This window comes from Schistocerca serialis, chromosome 9 (assembly GCF_023864345.2).
Source record: "Schistocerca serialis cubense isolate TAMUIC-IGC-003099 chromosome 9, iqSchSeri2.2, whole genome shotgun sequence".
In the NCBI taxonomy this organism is placed as follows: domain Eukaryota; kingdom Metazoa; phylum Arthropoda; class Insecta; order Orthoptera; family Acrididae; genus Schistocerca; species Schistocerca serialis.
In genome coordinates, this window is record NC_064646.1 from 381,222,873 (window position 1) to 381,249,438 (window position 26,566).

The 26,566-nt window shown below is 43.6% G+C and overlaps 1 protein-coding gene across 1 annotated transcript in view; it reads left to right on the plus strand.

Moving 5' to 3' along the window:
• Positions 1-26,566, plus strand: part of LOC126418727 (fatty acyl-CoA reductase wat-like) — a 292,976-nt gene that overhangs the window by 58,271 nt on the left and 208,139 nt on the right. The window contains exon 2 of the mRNA XM_050085632.1: positions 23,214-23,532. Coding sequence (XP_049941589.1) covers positions 23,239-23,532 — 294 coding nt within the window. The 5' untranslated portion in view covers positions 23,214-23,238. The remainder of the gene's footprint in view (positions 1-23,213; positions 23,533-26,566) is intronic.

Consider the following 26,566-nt stretch of genomic DNA (forward strand, 5'->3'; position numbering starts at 1 on the left):
GACCAAAATCAAATCAATACTGAAAGCATTGCATAAATGCAGAAAGCACCTGAATGCTATGTGGAAGACTGATATTCAAGAAGCATATAACTTTTCAAAGGCTGAGCAGCTCGCAAATGCAAGAATACTGGCGAAGATCGACTAACAATCTCAGTACCAAAAGTTTACTACGAAGAGAAAACTCAAGTCGCGGAATGAAGTCGCAAATTGTGAGCTGCACAGAAGAGAGGAAGCACAAACGCTAAACACGAAACATGCAGCAAAAACGGCGAAAGAAGCACCAGGCTGAGGCCGGACACTTGTCGAGATCTCTCCGACGAACCGTCGCTCCACGCCCCCAAACATCAAGTATGGTACTCCGTCTATGATCCACCCCTCTCCTAAACGCCACTGGTTGTAGCGCGGCTTTCGCGAGATGAGCTGACGAAGGTAGTCTGTCATGTTACGTACACGACTGGTAACGCTCTTGTACCTGTGCTATCTCTGCACTTGGATTTATGAAGATGAAAATAATACTGAAACGCGTGATGCATACATAGTGATCAATAAAGTAATTCTTCACCTGTTGTATGACTTTTTATGCAATCCAGCCAGCTTAACTATAGACCTATGCATATTTAAGGTGATGAAAGTTGCTTTGGGGAATTAGGCAGAATCAATGATATGTCTCATGGTTTAAGTTGTGGCTTCGGAAGAGGCACAGGATACTTTTTCTCTTTAGATCTGTCGAAATATTCACTATGTCTCAGAATCTACATCTACATACATACTCCGCAATCCACCATATAGTGCGTGGCGGAGGGTACCTCGTACCACAACTAGCATCTTCTCTCCCTGTTCCACTCCCTAACAGAACGAGGGAAAAATGACTGCCTATATGCCTCTGTACGAGCCCTAATCTCTCTTATCTTATCTTTGTTGTCTTTCCACGGCAGTAAAATTGTACTGCAGTCAGCCTCAAATGCTGGTTCTCTAAATTTCCTCAGTAGCGATTCACGAAAAGAACGCCTCCTTTCCTCTAGAGACTCGCACCCGAGTTCCTGAAGCATTTCCCTAGCACTCGCGTGATGATCAAACCTACCAGTAACAAATCTAGCAGCCCGCCTCTGAATTGCTTCTATGTCCTCCCTCACTCCGACCTGATAGGGATCCCAAACGCTCAAGCAGTACTCAAGAATAGGTCGTATTAGTGTTTTATAAGCGATCTCCTTCACAGACGAACCACATCTTCCCAAAATTCTACCAATGAACCGAAAACGACTATCCGCCTTCCCACAACTGCCATTACATGCTTGTCCCACTTCATATCGCTCTGCAATGTTACGCCCAAATACTTAATCGACGTGACTGTGTCAAGCGCTACACTACTAGTGGAGTATTCAAACATTACAGGATTCTTTTTCCTATTCATCTGCATTAATTTACATTTATCTATATTTAGAGTTAGCTGCCATTCTTTACACCAATCACAAATCCTGACCAAGTCATCTTGTATCCTTCTGCAGTCACTCAACGACGACCCCTTCCCGTACACCACAGCATCATCAGCAAACAGCCTATCCAAAAGATCATTTATGTAGATAGAAAACAACAGCGGACCTACCACACTTCCCTGGGGCACTCCAGATGATACCCTCACCTCCGATGAACACCCACCATCGAGGACAACGTACTGGGTTCTATTACTTAAGAAGTATTCGGGCCACTCACATACTTGGGAACCAATCCCATATGCTCGTACGTTAGTTAGGAGTCTGCAGTGGGTCACCGAGTCAAACGCTTTCCGGAAGTCAAGGGATATGGCATCCGTCTGATACCCTTCATCGATGGTTCGCAAGATATCACGTGAAAAAAGGGCGAGTTGCGTTTCGCAGGAGCGATGCTTTCTAAAGCCGTGCTGATGCATGGACAGCAACTTCTCTGTCTCAAGGAAATTCATTATATTCGAACTGAGAATATGTTCGAGAATCCTGCAACAAACCGATGTTAAGGATATTGGTCTGTAATTTTGAGCATCCGTCCTTCTACCTTCAGTAAAGTCGAGCTCACAGAACTTGAAATAATGAGAAAATCTTTGATCAGCTACATATAATAATGCCCAGGGCAAATGTTGTCACTAAGAAATAACGCAAATATGGGATTAGTGTCAATTACCTTCACAACAAATCGGTTACTATTGAATTAGTATTTTAGGTAAACAGCTAAAGCTATTCCTGCATAAGTAAATCACAGTTTTAGAGATTCAATAATGTCTGCAGAATACTTCCTCTGCTAGAAAAAGGCACCAGATCACCCGAAACCACGAAGTTTATGAAGAACTAAACAACATCCTAAGTTAAACACACGGTAAGTTGCTCGTGCTCTTTAAATTAAAGTACACATACCTGTAGCGTTGCTCTTGGGGAGCGAAAAGAAAAAGAATTGTTATTTTATATTTTTTTGAAATATGTCGAAAAAGTGAATATTTTGGTGGGACACTTGGCAACAGAATCAGGGATTGATTACACTATTATAATAACATACGTTGAGCATTAAATACGTGAATAAAAGCAGCAGATTGATTTATCTGAGATCGTTCGGAAGAAACATTATCGTTTCTGTGCATTTTTATAGTGGCGATGTAGTCATACCCGGAACAACACTAAGGCACCAGAAGATTTATAGACTTTAAAAGAAATGCAACACTACACAATTAAAAAAAAGTTGGTTCAGAAATAATAGGAAAACGATAATATTCCTTCTGCCTCATGCTGCGTTCGGCCCATCAGCGTGATCGTAATTTCTGGTGATGAACTAACACAAAATAATTATCATTTAAGTAAATGAGGAGATGGAAATCATGAAGGTTAATTTACTAAATTTAGCACACTTATCTTTAACACACGTTTTTTTAATGCTACGTACCTTTTCATATTAAATTACAATAGATGACCATTGTGGTTAAGTACTTTATACATAACAGTCAAAATGTCCTCTTGATGCTATCTGTTCGTAATCAGTTACAAGAAACTACATGTTTTCTGATTGGAAAAGTAACAGTTGGCTCATTTACTGAATATTTTCACACAAAATATAAAATACCGATGCGGAACGCAGCAAGTCCGTGTCCGCCTTTCATGGAATTCAAACAGTAAAAGTTGAGGCGCCCAATGCCTCATTTGTTTTAAAACAACAGAATTCTTTTTTGTATCATTAATCGATACATGTACATAGAGATTTACAGGCACCATGCAAGAACGGCAAAGATAAAGAATAATAGATTCTGTCACTGCTATGCGATGGTTCATTTCTTTTACTTTACAATTGTTCGATAACTTTAGGCCATCAGGCGTTTGCTATTGAGCGTATATTAATGTTTGTGAGGCGAAAATTACTAATATTACATACCCTGAGACAATCTAAATGAACTGTAAAGACGCTGAGCTTACATTCGAAATCTGTGTAACCTGGCAGACCTAAATAAATTATGAGGAAGTGGAAATCAAGCTACACAAAAAGGACGTATTTGGGTGTGCAGGTTTGTTTATATATTCATTATCGGGACTATGATCAGTATGAATAGCAGTTCAAGCTCCAAGACGAAGAAGTAAAATGGTTCAAATGGCTCTGAGCACGATGGGACTCAACTGCTGAGGTCATTAGTCCCCTAGAACTTAGAACTAGTTAAACCTAACTAACCTAAGGACATCACAAACATCCATACCCGAGGCAGGATTCGAACCTGCGACCGTAGCGGTCTTGCGGTTCCAGACTGCAGCGCCTTTAACCGCACGGCCACTTCGGCCGGCCACGAAGAAGTAAATGAGGACGGGAAGCAGTTCGCCTGCCACCTGCTCCTATTGTATTCGTAGAGCATTGTTACTGCAGTAGGCTTCACAGTCAGAAGTCAAGGCCAGCCAAGTGCTTCTGTAAGCAGCCACACGCGTGCTCGCTGTCTGAGGGCGCCGGAATGAGGCAGCCACTCCCAGCTCCGCATACCGTACTTTTCCACGTGTAGGCCGACTGACATGTTCTGTCGCGTTAATTACGTCAAAAAGAAAACAGTGTTGGTTGGAAAATAATGATTACTTAATAACGCGTTTCACCCTTTCGGGGCATCATCAGATTATATACACTACTGGCCATTAAAATTGCTACACCACGAAGATGACGTGCTACAGACGCGAAATTTAACCGACAGGAAGATGATGCTGTGATATGCAAATGATTAGCTTTTCAGAGCATTCACACAAGGTTGGCGCCGGTGGAGACACCTAGAACGTGCTGACATGAGGAAAGTTTCCAACCGATTTCTCATACGCAAACAGCAGTTGACCGGCGTTGCCTCGTGAAACGTTGTGATGCCTCGTGTAACGAGGAGAAATGCGTACCATCACGTTTCCGACTTTGATAAAGGTCGGATTTTAGCCTATCGCGGTGGCGGTTTATCGTATCGCGACATTGCTGCTCGCGTTGGTCGAGATCCAATGACTGTTAGCAGAATACGGAATCGGTGGTTTCAGGAGGGTAATACGGAACGCCGTGCTGGATCCCAACGGCCTCGTATCACTAGCAGTAGAGATGAGAGGCATCTTATTCGCATGGCTGTAAAGGATCGTGCAGCCACGTCTCGATCCCTGAGTCAACAACAGATGGGGACGTTTGCAAGACAACAACCATCTGCACGAACACTTTGCAGCAGCATGGACTGTCAGCTCGGAGACCATGGCTGCGGTTACCCTTGACGCTGCATCACAGACAGGAGCCCCTGCGATGGTGTACACAAGGATGAATCTGGGTGCACGAATGGCAAAACGTTATTTTTTCGGATGAATCCAGGTTCTGTTAACAGCATCACGATGGTCGCATCCGTGTTTGGCGACATCGCGGTGAACGCACATTGGGAGCATGTATTCGTCGTCGCCATACTGGTGTATCACCCGGCGTGATGGTATGGGGTGCCATTGGTTACACGTCTCGGTCACCTCTTTTTCGCACTGACGGCACTTTGAACAGTGGACTTTACATTTCAGATGTGTTATGACCTGTGGCTCTACCCTTCATTCGATCCCTGCAAAGTCCTACATTTCAACAGGATAATGCACGACCGCATGTTGCAGGTCCTGTACGGGCATTTCTGGATACAGAAAATGTTCGACTGCTGCCCTGGCCAGCACATTCTCCAGATCTCTCACCAATTGGAAACGTCTGGTCAATGGTGGCCTAGCAACTGGCTCGTCACAATACTCCAGTCACTACTCTTGATGAACTGTGGTATCGTGTTGAAGATGCATGGGCAACTGTACCTGTACACGTCATCCAAGCTCTGTTTGACTCAATGCCCAGGCGTATCAAGGCCGTTATTACGGCCAGAGGTGGTTGTTCTGGGTACTGATTTCTCAGGATCTATGCAACCAAGTTGCGTGAAAATGTAATCATATGTTAGTTCTAGTATAATATATTTGTCCAATGAATACCCGTTTATCATCTGCATTTCTTCTTGGTGTAGCAATTTTAATGGCCAGTAGTGTACAAAGAAAGAGAAAGAAGAAAAATATTAATACGGAAAGGGGCATGGTCCTATTATGCACCTCTGCAATGAGTAAATAAGAAGTTTAAAAAATGTCGTAAGGGAAGACTTACGTAGTATTCTACAAATAAGCATTCGTCAAAAAAGTGTGATATATGGCGTGGACCTATAACGCAGATGTAGCGGTTAGAAGTTCTGAAACTAATAGGTCGTGGCAGTCAACTCTCTACATTAACAAATGTGACGTAATGAGGATAAATAGGTGGAAAAGTATTTGTGGGGTTTATGACAACCGAATACCTGGAAACAGTCACATCCAATAAATATCAGGGAGTATGCCTACGAAACGATTTATAGTAGAAAGATCACATAAATCCAATGGCTGGAAAGAGAGATACTAGCCTGATTGTGAGCCTTGTTGGAAGGATCATCAGGCAGTATAGTTCACTCAGTATAGAGGCATCTTAGGAAGCTTTCGTCCGATCGATACCTGGAAATCTCAGGTACTGTAGTGCACCAACGACGGAGTATTGTTCCTCAGTATTAAGAAGAAAATGGGGAAGATGCAAAGAACGACAGCGTGTTGCGTCACGGTGTGATTTACTGTTGGAATTGCGAGAGCGTACGTTGCTAGAGGAGTCAACTGACGTACTGCTTCCTCCAACGCATATCTCGCGAAAGGTCGATGAGTTCGTACGGAGGCTTACCAGTAGTCATTCGTAGGCTACAACTGGCGATGAACGCTCGTGTGCGATACATCTGTGCCTACAAACAATTATCATGGTTATGTGCGATAAGTGTAGAGAATATCATACTCCATGTTTGCTCTATAGTCTTCTCAATTACTGCACTCTCTTACACTTCTATCTTAACAGCATAGGTGATATACTCGTTCTAAACAAAGGAAAACTCTCTCTGTACTATTACATAACACTCCCATTTTTCCCCAAGTCTTTTCTCTGCCAGGAACCCGAATTTGGAACAATTTTCCTCAAAATATGAGAGAAATTAAATTCCTACCAAACTTCAAAAGATAGCTAATGGTCCACCTTCTATCATAATAGCCGTCTCTCCTACATTCTGTGGAGCTCATTCTCCTCACACCCCCTCCGCTACAACTTTCGCCTACCTCTCGTCGCCTAAGTTCTTTATTTATATCCTGTTCTTTCCTGATAGTCACTGTCACCATCATTTTAATCTTCTCCCCTTTCTTTATCCATCCCACTTCTCATAGTACTAAACATGGCTTTAAATGTGCTAACCTAATCCATATCATTCTAAATGCCCTCTGCTTTTACGTATTATTATTATTATTATTATTATTAGTGTCTGTTATTATATCATTGTCATTATTGTTATTATAATTTATATTATTATAAGGAATGGAATTTTGAATTGTGTTGTTTCTGATCAGATGAGAGAGGGCGTTAAGGCTCTAGTCTGGTCAGCTTAAATAAGCAAAAATAAATAAATATATCTCGAGAATATTAACCATATAGATCTAAAAATAAAAAGGGAAATACTGCAAGACAGCATTTGCTCAGTATTGTCCAGTGGAACAACAGTCACAACTTCACTCTATGCAGGATTAAGCAACCTCTATTTCGCAAATGAAGTGTGCTAGTGGCTGTAAGATTTCCCTGAGAGCTGCCTGACAAAAATGCTGTTCTCAGACCAGATTTAACGACCTGCAGCTTTTTTTTCTCTAGGGATGAGAAAAGGATGAAATATAGCAAGAAATGAAGAACTCTAAATGATGTGAAAGCAATAATCATCGCTGCGCTCACGACTTTCTAAGAATGGCAACTGCAAACGTTGGTATGGACACTTTTGTAGAAATTTAGGTGATGAAAACAAAGCATTAGGTCTATTGTCTGCAACGACTGCGTTTCACTGTAGGAATTTGACTAATAATAAAGTTACAGTGATTTGAAAATAATTGGTTCTTGCTAGTCATCCTGTATCCATTAGCACTCATCTTTTATATGCAGAGAACGTACGATGTGAGATGTTCGAAAATATTATCTCCACAAAAGGATGTCACAATAGCTCATGTTGTCATTCACTTTAAGCTGAAAAGTATGAGAACTCACAATGATGCCACTGAGAGCAATTAGCCGGCCGGTGTGGTCGAGCGGTTCTAGGCGCTTCAGTCTAAAACCGCGCGACCGCTACGGTCGCAGGTTCGAATCCTGCCTCGGGCATGGATGTGTGTGATGTCCTTAGGTTAGTTAGCTTTAAGTAGTTCTAAGTCTCGGGGACTGATAACCTCAGATGTTCAAATGGTTCAAATGGCTCTGAGCATTATGGGACTTAACTTCTAAGGTCATCAGTCCCATAGAACTTAGAACTACTTAAACCTAACTAACCTAAGGACATCACACACATCCATGCCCGAGGCAGGATTCGAACCTGCGACCGTAGCGGCCGCGCGGTTCCAGACTGTAGCGCCTTTGACCGCTTGGCCACCGCAGCCGGCTCAGATGTTCAGTCCCATAGTACTCAGAGCCATTTGAACCATTTTGAGCGCAATTTTTTTCCATGCAGAATACATAAAAAAAACGTTATTTCCAACAGAAGGTGGGGAACACTGCACGCAGAATCTGAAAGCTTTTGTGCACTGAGTGTTATGAACTTTGCAAACCAATTTAGCCTTCCATACTATATTGTACATAATATCTTTATATGAAACATGAATCTTTTTGGACGTAATGAATATGAGAGTAATAGGGTGCAGAGAGCATCGTCCAACATTACATTTTTGCCAAATTTATTCAAGATGGCGGCCATAGATGTGATAATGTTGCAGCGATGTCATGGCGTGAAGTTCAAATTATGGCGGGAAAATAGGTTAATTGAACTACCTCCACTAACCTAACCCCTCCTGTCGCTCGCTCCCCTCCGACCTCCCCTCCCCACGCCATCTGGAAATTTGCGGGAAAAGGACTCAGTCTGTTCTGAGTTGCCGGACAGGATGGATGTAAGTCCTTATTTTGTTTGCATTGCTCCCCTACCTTCCCACATTAGGAAATTTATGGGAAAAGGAGTCTGTGATGGGCTGTTGGATAGGATGGACATAAGTCTGTATTTTGTATGAATTGTTTATTTAAATAATGTGAGTTGTAATAGGCAGTAGCTCCATCCAGTGTGTTCAACATCAGGTCCGGAGTTCAACTGACCTAGTTCACAGTACTGTCTCCAGAGGGTGCTGTTATCCCTCCCCTCCTATGATGTAATCCAAGATGGCGACCTGGGGTGAAAATTGTGGAAAAAGGACTCAGTGTGTGTCTGATTGCTGGACTGGGAGGGCAGGCATAATTGTTTACTGTGTTCAATGGATGAGATGTCTGTGCTCGAGAAGGAGGAGTATATTAGCATCTGAGGACTGTATTGATAGCATTGATATTTGGTGAAGACAAATATGCTGCATGAAATAATGAATATGTACTAAGTTACACTTTGCAGCTCATACTCATAAAAGTGTGTTTTGCAATAAAAGTCCAGTCACTTAGTCTTCCGAAGTGCAAGAGGTAAGATGTTCACCCACTGCAGCATGTGGCCTCTGCCAGTGGGCTCAGAAATTCGAGCAAGCAATGCGCCAGCTTACAGCATGGGCAGGTAGTGTCTGTGGGGGGCGCTCTGATCACGTGTCAGCTCAGCATGTGTATGGGGGCAGTTGACTCGTGGCCATTGGGTTAGCTGCAGTGGATGACCGAGTAACATTGCTGGAAATATCTAGTTCCACAAGGACTATATACAGTGCATCTACTTATGTTTCTTTTTGGGGGGTGGTGGGGTGAGATCTGTCTGTTTTTGCAGTATATGTATGAGTGTCTGATTGTTGATTTCAATACATAGGATGCAGAAGTGATGATTTTGTATGGCGCAGGATATGAATTGTGTTTAATAGATTGATATGGTATGGTGTCACTTTGCCTGGTTGGAGATTGGTTTAACGCTGAAAAATACAAGCTTTGTTCGACAGTAGCAGAGCAGTTTTATTGAGAAAGTGTCTTTCTGTTTCATGATCTGTGAACCACTTTTGTAGGATTTAACTGTCAGAGCAGTATGGCTGCTGTACTTTGTTTTCAATCTGTATGAAACAGTTTTGCCACTGAAAGTCTTGCCTGCAGAAAAATATGGCATACAGTGATCCCACACCAGCAGCAGCAGCAGTTTGGCGGGTTTCACAACGAAAAAAAAAAAAAAAAATTCAAGCTCTCCTTGACAATAGCAGAGTACTTTGATTGAGGTATTGTCTTTGATGATAGTGTCCCATATTTCATGATCTGTACACAACTTTTGCAGGGCTTAACTGTCAGTGCACTTGACTACTGTATATTTTTTCTTTTCGATCTGCACAAAACAGTTTTGCCGCTGAAAGTCTCATCTGCAGGAAATGGCAGAAAGTGATCTCACACCAGCAGCAGCAGCAATTTGGAGGGTAAATTCAGTGAGAGCCACTCAGAATGCTCCATTCATTCACAATACATCCTTTGTGTGGGGCATAGGAGCCTCTACAGACGTTTGAACAAGACAAGAACAAGGTATCTATGGACAGTTCTGAGAGTAACGTGATGTCTTCTTTGTTCAAGTGTTCAAAGACAAGTTCACCTTTGGCGGGATACTGTCCCTTATTGGCCAATGTGGCTTTAGAGTATCTCCAGACCAGCAGCTGTAGGACATCGAAAATTTATCATAAATTCCAACTATTTTTTTCGTCTGTAGGACACTGCTTCGAATTCGTTTGTGTAATTGTTCTGATTTTCCCGTCTGTGCCCAGACAGTGCTTCGAGAAGTGAGGAAAAAATAACGTCCCTGACTCTAGCTGCAGCCCACTCACCGTTTCAGAAAAGTGATGAACACCACAGCAGCTGTAGGACTCAGAAAGTTTCTCTCTCTCTCTCTCTGGCAGTGTCTTCAAAGAAGCAGCTAAAATTCGAAAAGTGATGAGCGTCCTGTTTTTAGAATTACACAGCTATTTGTTTCAACTTCTCATATCTTAGTTTTGGTGTGTAAAACCCGATATTGCAGCTGATATCTTTTTTGTGATCTGCTTCCCACAAAAGCATGTGAAGTGTCTCAGGGAGGTTCCCCAAGTGTGCCACAATCTTTTTAGAGTCTGTGTTCAGGTATGGCGGTAGTGGTATTTCTCGGAATAAAACGAGTAATTGTTCAAATATTCTCACGTCAACTGCGATGCTGTCTCTCTCTCTCTCTTTGTGTGGTGGTACATTTAGTTCCTGTGATATTTTCAAGTTATATATGTTACAACATTCTGAAACACCAGAAGTAATAGCTCCTGAAACAGCTCCTGTTCAATGACAAAGGGCATCCATGCACTGGGGATGGAAAGGGGGAAAGCCGCAGTTATTTCCAACACGACAGGAAGGTCTTAGCGGCTACTGCGTGACTGTGCACTCAGCCGGCACACTACCTGGCCATGCTGTAAGCTGATGCATTGCCTACCTAAGTCTCTGGGCCTGTTAGAAGAGGGTACATGCTTCAATGGGTGAACGTCTTGCCTCTTGTGCTTCGGAAGACTTACTGACTGGACTCGTATCGAATGATCTACATTTACAGCACACGCTTTTTCGGTATGAGTTGTGAAGCATGACTTAACTCATATTCATTATTTCATGAAGCGTGTTTGTCGTCACCAAATATCAATGCTATCAACACAGTTCTCAGATGCTAATAGACTCCTCCTCCTCCAGCACAGAAATCTCATCCATTGAACACAGTGAACAATTACATCCGTCCTTCCAGTTCAGCAGCTAGACACACACTGAATCCCTTTCCCGACATTTTCCTCCCAGACTGCAATCTTGTATTATGTCATGGAAGGGGTGAGGGGGAATGACAACAGTGCCCTCTGGTGACAGTCCTGCAAACTAGGTCAGTTGGACTCCAGACCTTATGGTGAACACACTGAATGGAGCTACTGCCTATGACAACTCAAATAGTTAAAAAAGTCAGTGCATCAAAATAAATACTTACATCCATCCTACCCAACAGCGCAGCACAGACTGAGTCATTTTTATGCCAATTTCAAGATGAAGAAGGGGAAGGGATGGGATGGGGTGGAGAGAGGGGTGGTGAGTGAGTTATGTTAATGGAGGTGGCCAAATTGACCTATTTTCCCGTGAAAATTTGTTTCTGCCATGACATCACTGTGAAATTGTCAATTCTATGGTTGCCCTATTGGATCCATCATCTTGAATACATCTGGCAACGATACAATATGGGGCAATACTGTCTTTGCCGTACTACTTTTGAGAACAATAATAACGATAATAATAATAATAATAATGATAACTAATTTACTTTGAAGGCACATACACTACGCTCACTGTCAAAACACTCATGTATCGTCATTTGCCTATTCAGTTTTTAGACGGAAAATATATTTTTTGACTAGAAAGTGTCGCCTCGATCATTGACCCTGGCCATCTAGTTGACAAGCCCAGTGAAATGCCAGGCACAAGATCTTACACAGTATCAACAAGTCTGGAATACACCGACTTCTTTACTTTGCTCCACAGAAAGCAAACTATTCTTTTTTGTTTTAAATCCAATCATGGATCACAAAAATTTATTAACTGTTTATTTAATTTGGGTTAGCTATGACCATCTTCAGACCTGCGTGAATCCAGTACATTACATAATTCGTGTATTGTGTATACGGACGTACAGTCACATTATCAAGCCATACAAAATTTTGTCACGAGACTGACTGAAATTAAGTACCTGGTTAAAAATTTTTATGCTCCGTCACTGGATTTAAAGCAAAACATATGATTATGAATATGACGCAACTCATGGAACTATCTTTTGCCTCGATCGATCTTGCTCTAATGGGCTACTGTTGCAAATTATCAGTAGTTTTACTTACTCTGTACACAAGAGCGCACAACACAGCCACTACGTTACACAGAAGAAGATCTCGTCGTAGGCACCCACACGATACACATACACATCCTAAACTTCTTTAAGAACTGTGAGGAAATCGGTGTGAAAGCACCTCCTCTATGATCATGTTCAGTACAACAATCCCCATTCTCGGCGTTGGCCCTAGCGTCCATTCAAACACATGGGACGTTTCATTTTACTTGTAAAGACTGACACAGTTGCTAGACCTTTTACGGCCAAATGCAGACTGACGCTTGTGGCGTTGGAAATACGTACGACACTAGGTTTCGCACGAAACTACCGTCTGAGGCAACAGATAAGGTACGAAGACATCAGAGCCGAGTTGGATATTTATTAACTTGAAGACTTAATAATACAGAAGTGAATAAAATGGCTAGAAGATATCGATTTGTTGCCAGAAGGAAGACTAACAGAATAAGTGTTAAGCTAAAACCGTAAAGAAAACGACACCGCGGAAACCATAGAAGAGTTTGAAGTGAAGAAGAAGGAGGAAAAGGAGAAAGAGGAGAAGGAGGAGAAGAAGAAGTATAATATGTGCCAGATTACTAATTATTTCTGGCGCTTTAGTTGCTGTTTTTGTAAATGATATCGTAGTATTAATTGTGTGTGTCATTCGCAGACTTCTATACAAATTAAACAGTAAAATTCTGTAGGGTGAAAATGTGAACCTTACAGAAATGAAGAGGGAAACATGACTTTAGACGTAGAGGACGAACCGATCTCAGGTCTTCTGTCAACTCACTGCTGACATCATTATCCAAAATTTTTGAGAAGGTGATATATTCTGGAGTAGTATCTCACCTTAGCAGCAATAACATATTCACCAAATCACAGTTTGGTTTAAGAAGAGTTGCTCTACTAAAAATACCATTTGCATTTTCACTCACCTAATTTTAAAAGCGGTAAATAATCAAACAGCTCCGGTTGGTGTTTTCTGCGACCTGTTTAGGGCGTTTGACTGCGTGAATCACAGTATTCTCCTAAATAAATCGAAGTTTTGTGGAATTGACGGTGTAATAAAGCAATGGATAATGTATCTGTACAAATAAAATATTTTTCTGCTTCAATCACTTGTTAATTTTGCCACGCGTTTCGATGGTTCACACCATTACCTTTACTGGTGTTATTTACACAGCTGGTGTTATTGAAGAGTACAGACGTTTTTTCACAGGAGCAGACAAAGGGCAGTACAGGTTATTTTGCATTTTTTGGGGCGCGGAAGAGTCGTAACAAGTCTACATAATGCTTCCTTTTGCATGCCCTCTCCATCATACATTATGTTTACATTGTAACGTCAAAGATTTTTTATTTGTATTTATCAATAGTCGCAGCTCTCACAACGCCGTCCTTTATGAACAAAATTTCATGTCATATCTAACCAAAAACATACAAAAAGTTGTACTTAGTAATCCAGCAAATGTAGTCCGAATTCTGATAGGGGAGAAATCACATATGGGGTCTCCAAGACTCAATCTGAGGTCCACTAGTGTTACTAATATTTGCAAACGAACTTCCGTCTTTTATACAACAAGTAGAATTACATCTTTTCCTAGGTAACACTACTCCTGCTTCAAAGTATATTTATTCCCTCACGAAATTTGTTGCAAATAATCCACTACAGTTCAAAAGGAACGATGATGTACATAATTACAATACCAGAAGGAAAAATGGCATTTATTACTGCAAATTAAGGTTGTCTTTAGTACAAAAAGGGGTGCATGATAGTACAAGTAAAGTTTTAGAACACATACCCAGAAAGAGGCAGCAAATGTGAAAAGAAACTGAAAAAGTATCTCATTGACAACTCTTTACGAATTTATGTTGTAATATATAACAGATGATGGAAAGGAATTACTAACACACACACACACACACACACACACACACACACACACACACACACACACACACACACTCTCTGTTCAGAGGCCGGACAAATGTGTGGTTCCTGAAGACCGGCAGCAGCCTTTTCACTGCTTGCAGGGGCAACAGTCTGGATGACTGATCTGGCCTTGTAATATCACCAAAACAGCCTTACTCTGCTCGTACTGCGAACAACTCAAAGCAATGGAGGACTACAGCCGTAATTTTTTCCTAGGGCATGCAGCTCTACTGTATGGTTGACTCATGATGATGTCCTCTTGGGGAAAAGAATCCGGTGTAAGTCCCCAATTCGGATCTCCGAGCGGGGGCTATTCAGGAGGATGTTGTCATTAGGAGAAACAAAACTTATATTCTACGGATCGGTGCGTGGAATGTTAGGTCTCTTAATCGGGAGGTAGGATAGAAAATTTAAAAAAGGAGTTGGATAGGTTGAAGTTCGATATAATGGGAAATAGTGAAGGTCGGTGGCAGGAGGAACAGGACTTATGGTCAGGTGAATACAGGATATAAATACAAAATCAAATAAGAGTAATGCAAGAGTAGATTTAATAATGAATAAGAAAATAGGAATGCAGGTAAGCTACTATGAACAGCATAGTGAACGCATTATTGTAGCCAAGATAGACACGAAGCCAACACCCACCACATTAGTACAAGTTTATATGCGAACTAGCTCTGCAGACGATGAAGAAATTAAAGAAATTATTCAGGTAGTTACGGGAGACAAATGTTTCATAGTGATGGGGGACTGGAATTCGACAGTAGGAAAAATGAAGATAAGGTAAAATAGTAGGTAAATATTGACAGGGGGAGAGGACTGAAAGAGGAAACCGCCTGGTGGAGTTTTGCACACAGCATAATTTAATCATCGCTAACTCTTGGTTTAAGAATCATAAAAATGGGTTGTACACGTTAAAGAGACCTGGAGACATCGTAAAGTTTGAGATTTGATTCCATAATGGTAAGACAGAGATTTAGAAACTAGATTTTAATTTGTAAAACATTTCCACAGTCAGATGTGGTCTCTAACCACAATTTATTGGTTATGAACTGTAGATTAAAACTGAGCAAATTGGAAAAAAGATAGGAAGCTGCGTAGGTGGGACCTGGATAATTTGAAAAACCAGAGGTTGCTGAGAGTTTCGGAGGGAGCATTAGGCAACGGTTGACTAAAACAGGGGAAAGGAATATAGTAGAAAATGAATGAAACGAATGAAATAATCAAGGCAGCAGAGGATCAAATAGGAAATAAGACAAGGCCTAGTAGGAATCTTTGGATGACAGAAGAGATATTGAATTCAGTTGATGAAAGGAGAAAATATAAAAATGCAGTGAATGCGGCAGGCGAAAGAGAATACAAACGTTTAAAACATGAAATTGACAGCAAGTGCAAATGGTAAGCAGGAATGCCTAGAGGACAAATGTAAGGATTTACAAGCATATTTCATTAAGGGAAAGATAGATACCGCCTACAAGAAAGAGGCCTTTGGGGAAAAGAGGAGTGATCAGCTGTATGAATATCAAGAGGTCAGATAGTAAACCAGTCTTAAGCAAAAAAGGGAAAGCTGGAAGGGGGAAGGAGTATACAGAGCGTCTATACATTGGATATGAACTTGAAGGTAAAATTACAGAAAGGGAAGTGTATGTAGATAAAGATAATATGGGAGATATGATACTACGAGAAGAGTTTGACAGAGCTCTGAAAGATCTAAATCGGAACACGGCCCCTGTACTAGACGATATTCCGTCAGAACTAATGATAGCCTTAGGAGAGCCAACCATGAAAAAACTCTTCCATCTCTTATGTAAGACGTTTGAGACAGGAGAAGCAACCTCAGACTTCAAGAAGAATGTAATAATTGGAATTTTAAAGAAAGCAGTTGCTGACAGTTGTGAAAATTACCGAACTATCAGTTCGATAAGTCATGGTTGCAAAATACTAACACAAATTCCTTAGAGAAGACTGGAAAAACTTGTTGAAGCCGACCTCGTGGAAGATCAGTTTGGATTCCGGAGAAACATAGGAAGAAGGTAGATTAAGGAAAGACAAAGATACGTTTATAGCATTTGTAGACGTAGAGAAAGCTTTTGACAGTGTTGACTTGAATACTGTCCTTGAAATTCTAAAGGTAGCAGGGGTACAATACATTGAACTAAAGGTTATTTAGAGCTTGTACAGAAACCAGGCGGCAGTGATAAGAATCGAGGAGCGTGAAAGGGAAGCACTGCTTGAGAAGAAAGTGGGACAGTGTTGTAGCGGGGACTACTCAGGAGGATGTCGTCATCAGGATAAACAAAACATATTCTACGGATCGGTGCGTGGAATGTTGAACGGAATGACATTGTGAAGAAAAGAGGATAAGACGAACACCAACAAAAGAAGAAACAAGGCTTATGGAATGTAGTCGAATTAAATCATGTGATGCTGAAGAAATTAGATTAGAAAACGAAACACCTAAGGTAGTAGACGAGTTTAGCTATTTGGGCAACGAAATAACAGATGATGGCCGAAGTAGAGAGGATATAAAATATAGACTGGCAATGACAACAAAAGTATTTCTGAAGAAGAGAAATTTGTTAAAATTGGACATAGATTTAAGTGTTACGAATTTTCTGAAAGAATTTGTGTGGAGTGTAGGGCATGTATGGAAGTGAAACTTGGGCGATAAACAGTTTAGGCAAAAAGAGAATATTACCTCTCGAAATGTGGTGCTATAGAAGAATGCTCAAGATTAGTTGGGTAGACCATGTAACTAATGAGGAAGTAGTGAATAGAATGGGGAGAGAAGAAATTTGTGGTACAACTTGACCAAAAGAAGGTTTATAGGACACGTTCTGAGACTTCAAGGGATCAGCAATTTTTTATTAGAGGGAAGTATGTTTGGGGCAGGGGTAAAATTCGTAGAGGGAGACCAAGATATGAATACAGCAAGGATATGAATACAGGAGAATATGGGCTTGGGACAAGGAATGAAAGAGGAGAAAGACTAATTGCGTTCTGTAACAAGTTTCAGCTAGTAATAGCGAATACCCTGTTCAAGAATCACAAGAGGAGGAGGTATACTTGGAAAAGGCCGGGAGATACGGGAAGATTTCAATTACACTCCTGGAAATTGAAATAAGAACACCGTGAATTCATTGTCCCAGGAAGGGGAAACTTTATTGACACATTCCTGGGGTCAGATACATCACATGATCACACTGACAGAACCACAGGCACATAGACACAGGCAACAGAGCATGCACAATGTCGGCACTAGTACAGTGTATATCCACCTTTCGCAGCAATGCAGGCTGCTATTCTCCCATGGAGACGATCGTAGAGATGCTGGATGTAGTCCTGTGGAACGGCTTGCCATGCCATTTCCACCTGGCGCCTCAGTTGGACCAGCGTTCGTGCTGGACGTGCAGACCGCGTGAGACGACGCTTCATCCAGTCCCAAACATGCTCAATGGGGGACAGATCCGGAGATCTTGCTGGCCAGGGTAGTTGACTTACACCTTCTAGAGCACGTTGGGTGGCACGGGATACATGCGGACGTGCATTGTCCTGTTGGAACAGCAAGTTCCCTTGCCGGTCTAGGAATGGTAGAACGATGGGTTCGATGACGGTTTGGATGTACCGTGCACTATTCAGTGTCCCCTCGACGATCACCAATGGTGTATGGCCAGTGTAGGAGATCGCTCCCCACACCATGATGCCGGGTGTTGGCCCTGTGTGCCTCGGTCGTATGCAGTCCTGATTGTGGCGCTCACCTGCACGGCGCCAAACACGCATACGACCATCATTGGCACCAAGGCAGAAGCGACTCTCATCGCTGAAGACGACACGTCTCCATTCGTCCCTCCATTCACGCCTGTCGCGACACCACTGGAGGCGGGCTGCACGATGTTGGGGCGTGAGCGGAAGACGGCCTAACGGTGTGCGGGAGGGTAGCCCAGCTTCATGGAGACGGTTGCGAATGGTCCTCGCCGATACCCCAGGAGCAACAGTGTCCCTAATTTGCTGGGAAGTGGCGGTGCGGTCCCCTACGGCACTGCGTAGGATCCTACGGTCTTGGCGTGCATCCGTGCGTCGCTGCGGTCCGGTCCCTGGTCGACGGGCACGTGCACCTTCCGCCGACCACTGGCGACAACATCGATGTACTGTGGAGACCTCACGCCCCACGTGTTGAGCAATTCGGCGGTACGTCCACCCGGCCTCCCGCATGCCCACTATACGCCCTCGCTCAAAGTCCGTCAACTGCACATACGGTTCACGTCCACGCTGTCGCGGCATGCTACCAGTGTTGAAGACTGCGATGGAGCTCCGTATGCCACGGCAAACTGGCTGACACTGACGGCGGCGGTGCACAAATGCTGCGCAGCTAGCGCCATTCGACGGCCAACACCGCGGTTCCTGGTGTGTCCGCTGTGCCGTGCGTGTGATCATTGCTTGTACAGCCCTCTCGCAGTGTCCGGAGCAAGTATGGTGGGTCTGACACACCGGTGTCAATGTGTTCTTTTTTCCATTTCCAGGAGTGTAGATTACATCATGGTCAGACAGAGATTCCGAAATCAGATACTGGATTGTAAGGCGTACCCAGGAGCAGATATAGACTCAGATCACAATATAGTAGTGATGAAGAGTAGGCTGAAGTTCAAGACATTAGTCAGGAAGAATCAATACGCAAAGAAGTGGGGTACGGAAGTACTAAGGAGTGACGAGATACGTTTGAAGTTCTCTAACGCTATAGATACAGCAATAAGGAATAGCGCAGTTGGCAGTACAGTTGAAGAGGAATGGACATTTCTAAAAAGGGCCATCACAGAAGCTGGGAAGGAAACATAGGTACAAAGAAGGTAGCTGCGAAGAAACCATGGGTAACAGAAGAAATACTTCAGTTGATTGATGAAAGGAGGAAGTACAAACATGTTCCGGGAAAATCAGGAATACAGAAATACAAGTCGCTGAGGAATGAAATAAATAGGAAGTGCAGGGAAGCTAAGACGAAATGGCTGCAGGAAAAATGTGAAGACGTCGAAAAAGATATGATTGTCGGAAGGACAGACTCAGCATACAGGAAAGTCAAAACAACCTTTGGTGACATTAAAAGCAACGGTGGTAACATTAAGAATGCAACGGGAATTCCACTGTTAAATGCAGAGGAGAGAGCAGATAGGTGGAAAGAATACATTGAAAGCCTCTATGAGGGTGAAGATTTGTCTGATGTGATAGAAGAAGAAACAGGAGTCGATTTAGAAGAGATAGGGGATCCAGTATTAGAATCGGAATTTAAAAGAGCTTTGGAGGACTTACGGTCAAATAAGGCAGAAGGGATAGATAACATTCCATCAGAATTTCTAAAATCATTGGGGGAAGTGGCAACAAAACGACTATTCACGTTGGTGTGTAGAATATATGAGTCTGGCGATATACCATCTGACTTTCGGGAAAGAATCATAGACACAATTCCGAAGACGGCAAGAGCTGACAAGTGCGAGAATTATCGCACAATCAGCTTAACAGCTCATGCATCGAAGCTGCTTACAAGAATAATATACAGAAGAATGGAAAACAAAATTGAGAATGCGCTAGGTGACGATCAGTTTGGCTTTAGGAGAAGCAAAGGGACGAGAGAGGCAATTCTGACGTTAAGGCTAATAATGGAAGCAAGGCTAAAGAAAAATCAAGACACTTTCATAGGATTTGTCGACCTGGAAAAAGCGTTCGACAATATAAAACGGTGCAAGCTGTTCGAGATTCTGAAAAAAGTAGGGGTAAGCTATAGGGAGAGACGGGTGATATACAATATGTACAACAACCAAGAGGGAATAATAAGAGTGGACGATCAAGAACGAAGTGCTCGTATTAAGAAGGGTGTAAGACAAGGCTGTAGCCTTTCGCCCCTACTCTTCAATCTGTACATCGAGGAAGCAATGATGGAAATAAAAGAAAGGTTCAGGAGTGGAATTAAAATACAAGGTGAAAGGATATCAATGGTACGATTCGCTGATGACATTGCTATCCTGAGTGAAAGTGAAGAAGAATTAAATGATCTGCTGAACGGAATGAACAGTCTAATGAGTACACAGTACGGTTTGAGAGTAAATCTCAGAAAGACGAAGGTAATGAGAAGTAGTAGAAATGAGAACAGCGAGAAACTTAACATCATGATTGATGGTCACGAAGTCAAGGAATTCTGCTACCTAGGCAGTAAAATAACCAATGACGGACGGAGCAAGGAGGACATCAAAAGCAGACTCGCTATGGCGAAAAAGGCATTTCTGGCCAAGAGAAGTCTACTAATATCAAATACCGGCCTTAATTTGAGGAAGAAATTTCTGAGGATGTACGTCTGAAGTACAGCATTGTATGGTAGTGAAACATGGACTGTGGGAAAACCGGAACAGAAGAGAATCGAAGCATTTGAGATGTGGTGCTATAGACGAATGTTGAAAATTAGGTGGACTGATAAGGTAAGGAATGAGGAGGTTCTACGCAGAATCGGAGAGGAAAGGAATATGTGGAAAACACTGATAAGGAGAAGGGACAGGATGATAGGACATCTGCTAAGACATGTGGGAATGACTTCCATGGTACTAGAGGGAGCTGTAGAGGGCAAAAACTGTAGAGGAAGGCAGAGATTGGAATACGTCAAGCAAATAATTGAGGGCGTAGGTTGCAAGTGCTACTCTGAGATGAAGAGGTTAGCACAGGAAAGGAATTCGTGGCGGGCCGCATCAAACCAGTCAGTAGACTGATGACCAAAAAAAAAAAAAATTCAGAAGGTTGTGAACTGCAGTAGGTATTCTGAGATGAAGAAGCTTGCACAGGATAGAGTAGCATGGAGAGGTGCATCAGACCAGTCTTCGGACAGAAGACCACAACAACATCTTATACATGTTGTAACGTAGCCATATTTACAAATTAATTAGCTATGTGAATGTAAATGAAAGTTCTGGCACCGTTTCATTACGTGTAACACTGGATTAGACTCATATACCGCCAGTATTTTACAGTTAATCTGAATATAATTAGCAGTTTCTCCTTTAAGAATGGCGCTGTCCCTCATACTTCAACTATGAGTTCGTTTCCAGTAGGCTTGGTGAACCACTTCATTCACACACAATGATGCCGCAGCGGAATATTGTCTTTGCAGTGAACCCAAAAATTGTACTCCCCTCCTAACGATGCGCCACGCTTCTTGCGCAATGGTCTTACTTTCCTTATGACTGTCAGATTGGATCTTTCTTGAGCTTCCGAAAGCTGTGTCCCGAAGCGGAGAAGGAAGTCTGTGAAGGCCTGGTGTGGATGAAGCCCTAAGATGCTGCTGGTTATTTTATTCCATTGGCATATACACAGTTCAATCACATTAATGTCATCATGTATCAAAAGACCGAATAACCGCCTATTGTAGCACGAATGTGCAGGAAGATAGCTAGTGCGCTTCTGAAAGGTACCAACAGGGATTTTGAGTCATGCCGACTGCAGAACCATGGGCTGCTGCGCTAGATGTATCAGTTGCGGATCCGTGGTATGACAGCCTTATCAAGGTGGTCCCATAGATTCTCGGTGCTTGTAAATCTGCGGAGTTTGGTGGCCAGGGAAGTGCGTTAAATTCATCCTGGTGCCCTTCGAACCACACATGTACTCTGCGAGCTGTATGACACAATGCATTGTCCTGCTGGTAGATCCATCATGCCAAGGAAAAAAACAAACTACATCTAGGGGTGGGCGTGGGCCCCAAGGATTGATGCACACTTTTGTTGATCCACTGAGCCTACACAATGGCAAGATCACCCAGAGAATGCCACGACAACATTACCCAGAACATAACGCCCCCTCCTCAAGCCTATACTTCATTTTGGTTATTGTAGGGTCGTACACGCCAACAGTTATCTGTTTGATGGAGCATAAAACGTGATTCATACGAAAAGGCCACCTGTCGGCACCCAGTGGACGTCCAGTCGGGATATTGGCGTGCAAATTCCATCCTTCATCACCGATGAACATCAGTCAGCATGGGCGCATGAACCAAGCGCCTGTTAGGATGCCCATACACCACCCTATGGTGGTTGAGGAGATACTGTTAGTAGCTCCTTAGGCTCATCTAAGTGATCTGTTGCTCAACAGTCGCACAGCTATTCATCCATACACATCTCTACAACCGTCTTCCACAACTGTCATGTGTGGTCCATGGTGCACGACATTTCCCACGGCGCCGGTCATTCTTAGTTCCAGTTTGACATGCTTGGTATACTTTAACCATGGCTGTATGTGATTAGTTTTCTATCTGAGCCGTTTCAGAAAAGTTTCCACCCTTGTCCCAAAACCAAATGATCATGTTCTTTTGGATGTCAGATATTTCCACATTACGGTAATGACTGCACTGTTGTCCATGACCCCCCTCCCTCTCTGGCGTGATTTATATACCCCTCTGGTAGTGCTGTCATCTGCCGTCTGTGAGTAAGTACTGCATGTTGACATCGAGAATAAGCCTTGGTCACATTACTGAGACTGGGCCACGTATAATCTTCGCAGCAGAACTATTGTTAACGTTGTTGTTCTGAGAATGGGTGCATCTTGAGATCCGCAAAGTTGGTCACGTATCATGCATGGAAGCCTACAAACACATGCAGTGACTAGTGCCTTTCGGATACAGCTGCTTCTCTACTTCCATTGGTAGAGCTGAACTCTGCAGAAGAGCTACTGTTTTCTATGTCATTGCCAGACTGGACCCTTCATGGGCTTCCTGTGAGATGGGTCATATCAGGGAGCTTACTCTGACTTTACTTTCAAACGTTTGGAAACGCTATGCAGTAACATTATATGCTTATTTAGTTACCTTTTATGTAAGAGCAGACGGAGGACCCCTTGAGACTTGACGTGGCCGTGGTCTTGCAGGTTTCTGCAGTACTGGAGCCGCAGGATGCCTTGCTGCGATATCCACCCCCGCAGGATGAGCGCGGAGGAGCAGGAGCGCGAGCTGGACGGCGACCCGCTGGACCTGCTGCCGCACGAGCAGCTGGCGCGCATGAGCCAGGTGGCCTCCTTCTACGACGGCGCGTGCGTCCTCATCACCGGAGCCACCGGCTTCCTGGGCACGTCGCTGCTGGAGAAGCTGCTGCGTACCTGCACCGGCATCAGCAGGATCTACGTGCTCGTACGCGACAAGAAGGGCGTCCCGCTGCGGGAGCGCGTGCGCCGGCACCTGGAGGGCGTGGTAAGCACCGTCTCGTTGCCTCTTCTGTAATTTAAATTCGGTGAGCGGTTTGCTAAAGCAGACCAGCTCCGTGTACAGGAGCTAATTGTAGTGTTCCAGACCTGCATGACCGAAATAGTACAGACGGCGCGGCCGGAGTGGCCGTGCGGTTCTAGGCGCTACAGTCTGGAACCGCGTGACCGCTACGGTCGCAGGTTCGAATCCTGCCTCTGGCATGGATGTGTGTGATGTCCTTAGGTTAGTTAGGTTTAAGTAGTTCTAAGTTCTAGGGGACTGATGTTAAGTCCCATAGTGCTCAGAGCCATTTGAACCATTTTTGAATAGACGGCGCAAGATCAATAACTAAGTTTTTTCATTCAGGGAACCAAGGGACAAAAATGAATACTTCAGGCGGAACGTGGGTCCTGATTAAACAGTGCATTTGTAAATTACTTGCCTTTCACAACAAAACAGCTGACTGACTGTCGCTGGTAGCACTTCCTTGACCAACAACTCCAATCATTTGTGTGGTGTCCAACAGTTCCAAAAATACTGTGACATACAATCATGCTCATAAATAAGGCTAATGCTGATGCATGGTGAAACAACGCTCTGGTGGGCGGTTTGCGTGTTTAAATCACCTCGGGGTATGACCATGCGGTGCATCTGACCTGCGGTCGTCTCACGGTGGCAGCAGTCCACATACGCAGAGGTGTGTTGGTGCATGTCAGAGTACGGTGCAGCGAGTAAGTGTGCAGACGTGTTTCAGACTATGGTAATGGTGTTGAAAATGGCTCAAAGAACACATATTGATGACGTTATCAGAGGTAGAATACTAAGGCGACTGCAGGCTGCTCAAACACAGCAGGTCGTAGAACGGGTCCTCCGTGTGTGATCTCAGGATTATAGCAACGATTCCAGCAGACAGGAAACGTGTCCAGGCCCTACAGTACGGGACGACCACAGTGTACGACACCACAGGAAGACCGATATCTCACCATCAGTGCCCGCAAACGGCCACGGTGTACTCCAGGTAGCCTTGCTCAGGACCTTACCGCAGCCACTGGAACAGTTGCCTCCAGACACACAGTCTACAGACTGAACAGACATGTTTTATTCGCCTAGAGACCTGCAAGATACATTCCACTGACCCCTGGTCACAGGAGTGCCCGTAACGCCTGGTGACAAGAACACAGTACATGGTCATTGGAACAGTGGTCCCAGGTTATGTTCACGGACGAGTCTAGGTATAGTCTGAACAGTGATTCTCGCAGGGTTTTCATCTGGCGTGAACCAGGAACTAGATATCAACCCCTTAATGTCCTTGAAAGGGACCTGTGTGGAGGTTGTGGTTTGATGGGTGCGATTATGATTGATGCACGTACACCCCTGCATGTCTTTGACAGAGGAACTGTAACAGGTCAAGTGTATCGGGACGTCATTTTCCACCAGTATGTCCGCCTTTTCAGGGGTACAGTGGGTCCCACCTTCCTCCTGATAACGCACGGCCCCACCGAGCTGCCATCGTGGCGGAAACAAGATATCAGACGAATGGAGTGGTTTGCTTGTTCTCCAGACCTAAACCCCATCGAGCACACCTGGGATGCCCTCGTCGACGTATCTCAGTGCACCCCTATGACACTTCAGGATCTCCGACAGGCACTGGTGCAAAGGCTATACCCCAGCAGCTGCTCGACCACCTGATCCACAGTATACCAACCAGTTGTGCGGCCCGCGTACGTGTGCATGGTGATCATATCCCATACTGATGACGGGGTACATGCGCAGCAAACAGTGGTGTTTTGTAGCACATGTGTTTCGGGACGGTTTTCTCAACTTATCACCAATACCGTGGGCTTACAGATCTGTGTCGTATGTGTTCCCTATGGGCCTAGGCAATTAGCGCCAGTTTTGTGTAGTGCCACGTTGTGTGGCACCACATTCTGCAATTATCATTAATTTATGAGCATGAGTGTAATTCTAGGGGTTGTAGTGGGTGTCTCGAGGAACAAATCGAGGATAGGAAGCCGCATGAGGAAACGTCATCCAACGACATTACAGAGTGTCAAAGTTATAGGTGCCTGTGCCTGCAGCTAGGCCATTCTTTTTTGCAACAAACCTGCCTGTGTGCACCGACGGACAGTGGAAGAACGTTTCGCAATGTCGTTTGTCATTCAGTGATCGCGACTGATTGTCACAAACGCCAGAGCAGAAGATGAGCTAGCTGCTGCGTAGACACGCCCTGTCTGCTAAGAATGCGATGCTGTGTTGCATTGCTGGATGACGGTGTCCAACATAGGTTTTCACTACAATTTTTCTCCTGTATAGTGAAAAACATTGGAAATCCATGTCCGAAACACTCATGTCCCTAGGCAATAGAGAGCATCGCATTCATAGGAGTAAAGGCCTTTCTACGCAGCCGTTAGCTCCATCTTCTCCGCTGGCGATCGTGGCAAATAGTCGCCATCACTGAACATCAGACAACATTACGAGACGTTCTGTCTACGATCCGTCAGCGTACAAAGTCAAGTTTGTCACCGAAGGTGTGTCCTAGTGGTGTGAGCCAGCGTCTACAACTTCGATGCTGTAGCGTCACTGAATGACATTTCGGGACACCGGTTCCTATCCTAGATTTGCTCCTCAACAGTCTCTCGAAGTTTCTCCCAACATTTCTGGAACATCCTGTATATAAACAAAGAAAAGCATATAATTAAAAAACATGGAAGCACAATCAGAAGGCAGCATCACTGCCACTGTCACGATGTTTGATTTATTGTTAAGTTCAGTTGGGTGGCGTCTGTTAACTGCACTAGTCGCAGCTACTACATAGTTAAGTTTCACATCTATTCGTGTACAAGTTGACATTGCTTGGCTTGTCAGTTGTCATCATTGCACAAGTCAGCCGTTATCTGTGTGTTACTGTAACCAAAAATATAACTTTTAAGTGCAGAGTCTTTGATATGGCAAAAGCAGAAGTTGCCCAGAAAATATTTCACGCATCTTCAGACGGGAAAGCCAACTTATATCATCTGCATTGGGGTGGAACGAGCCTGTA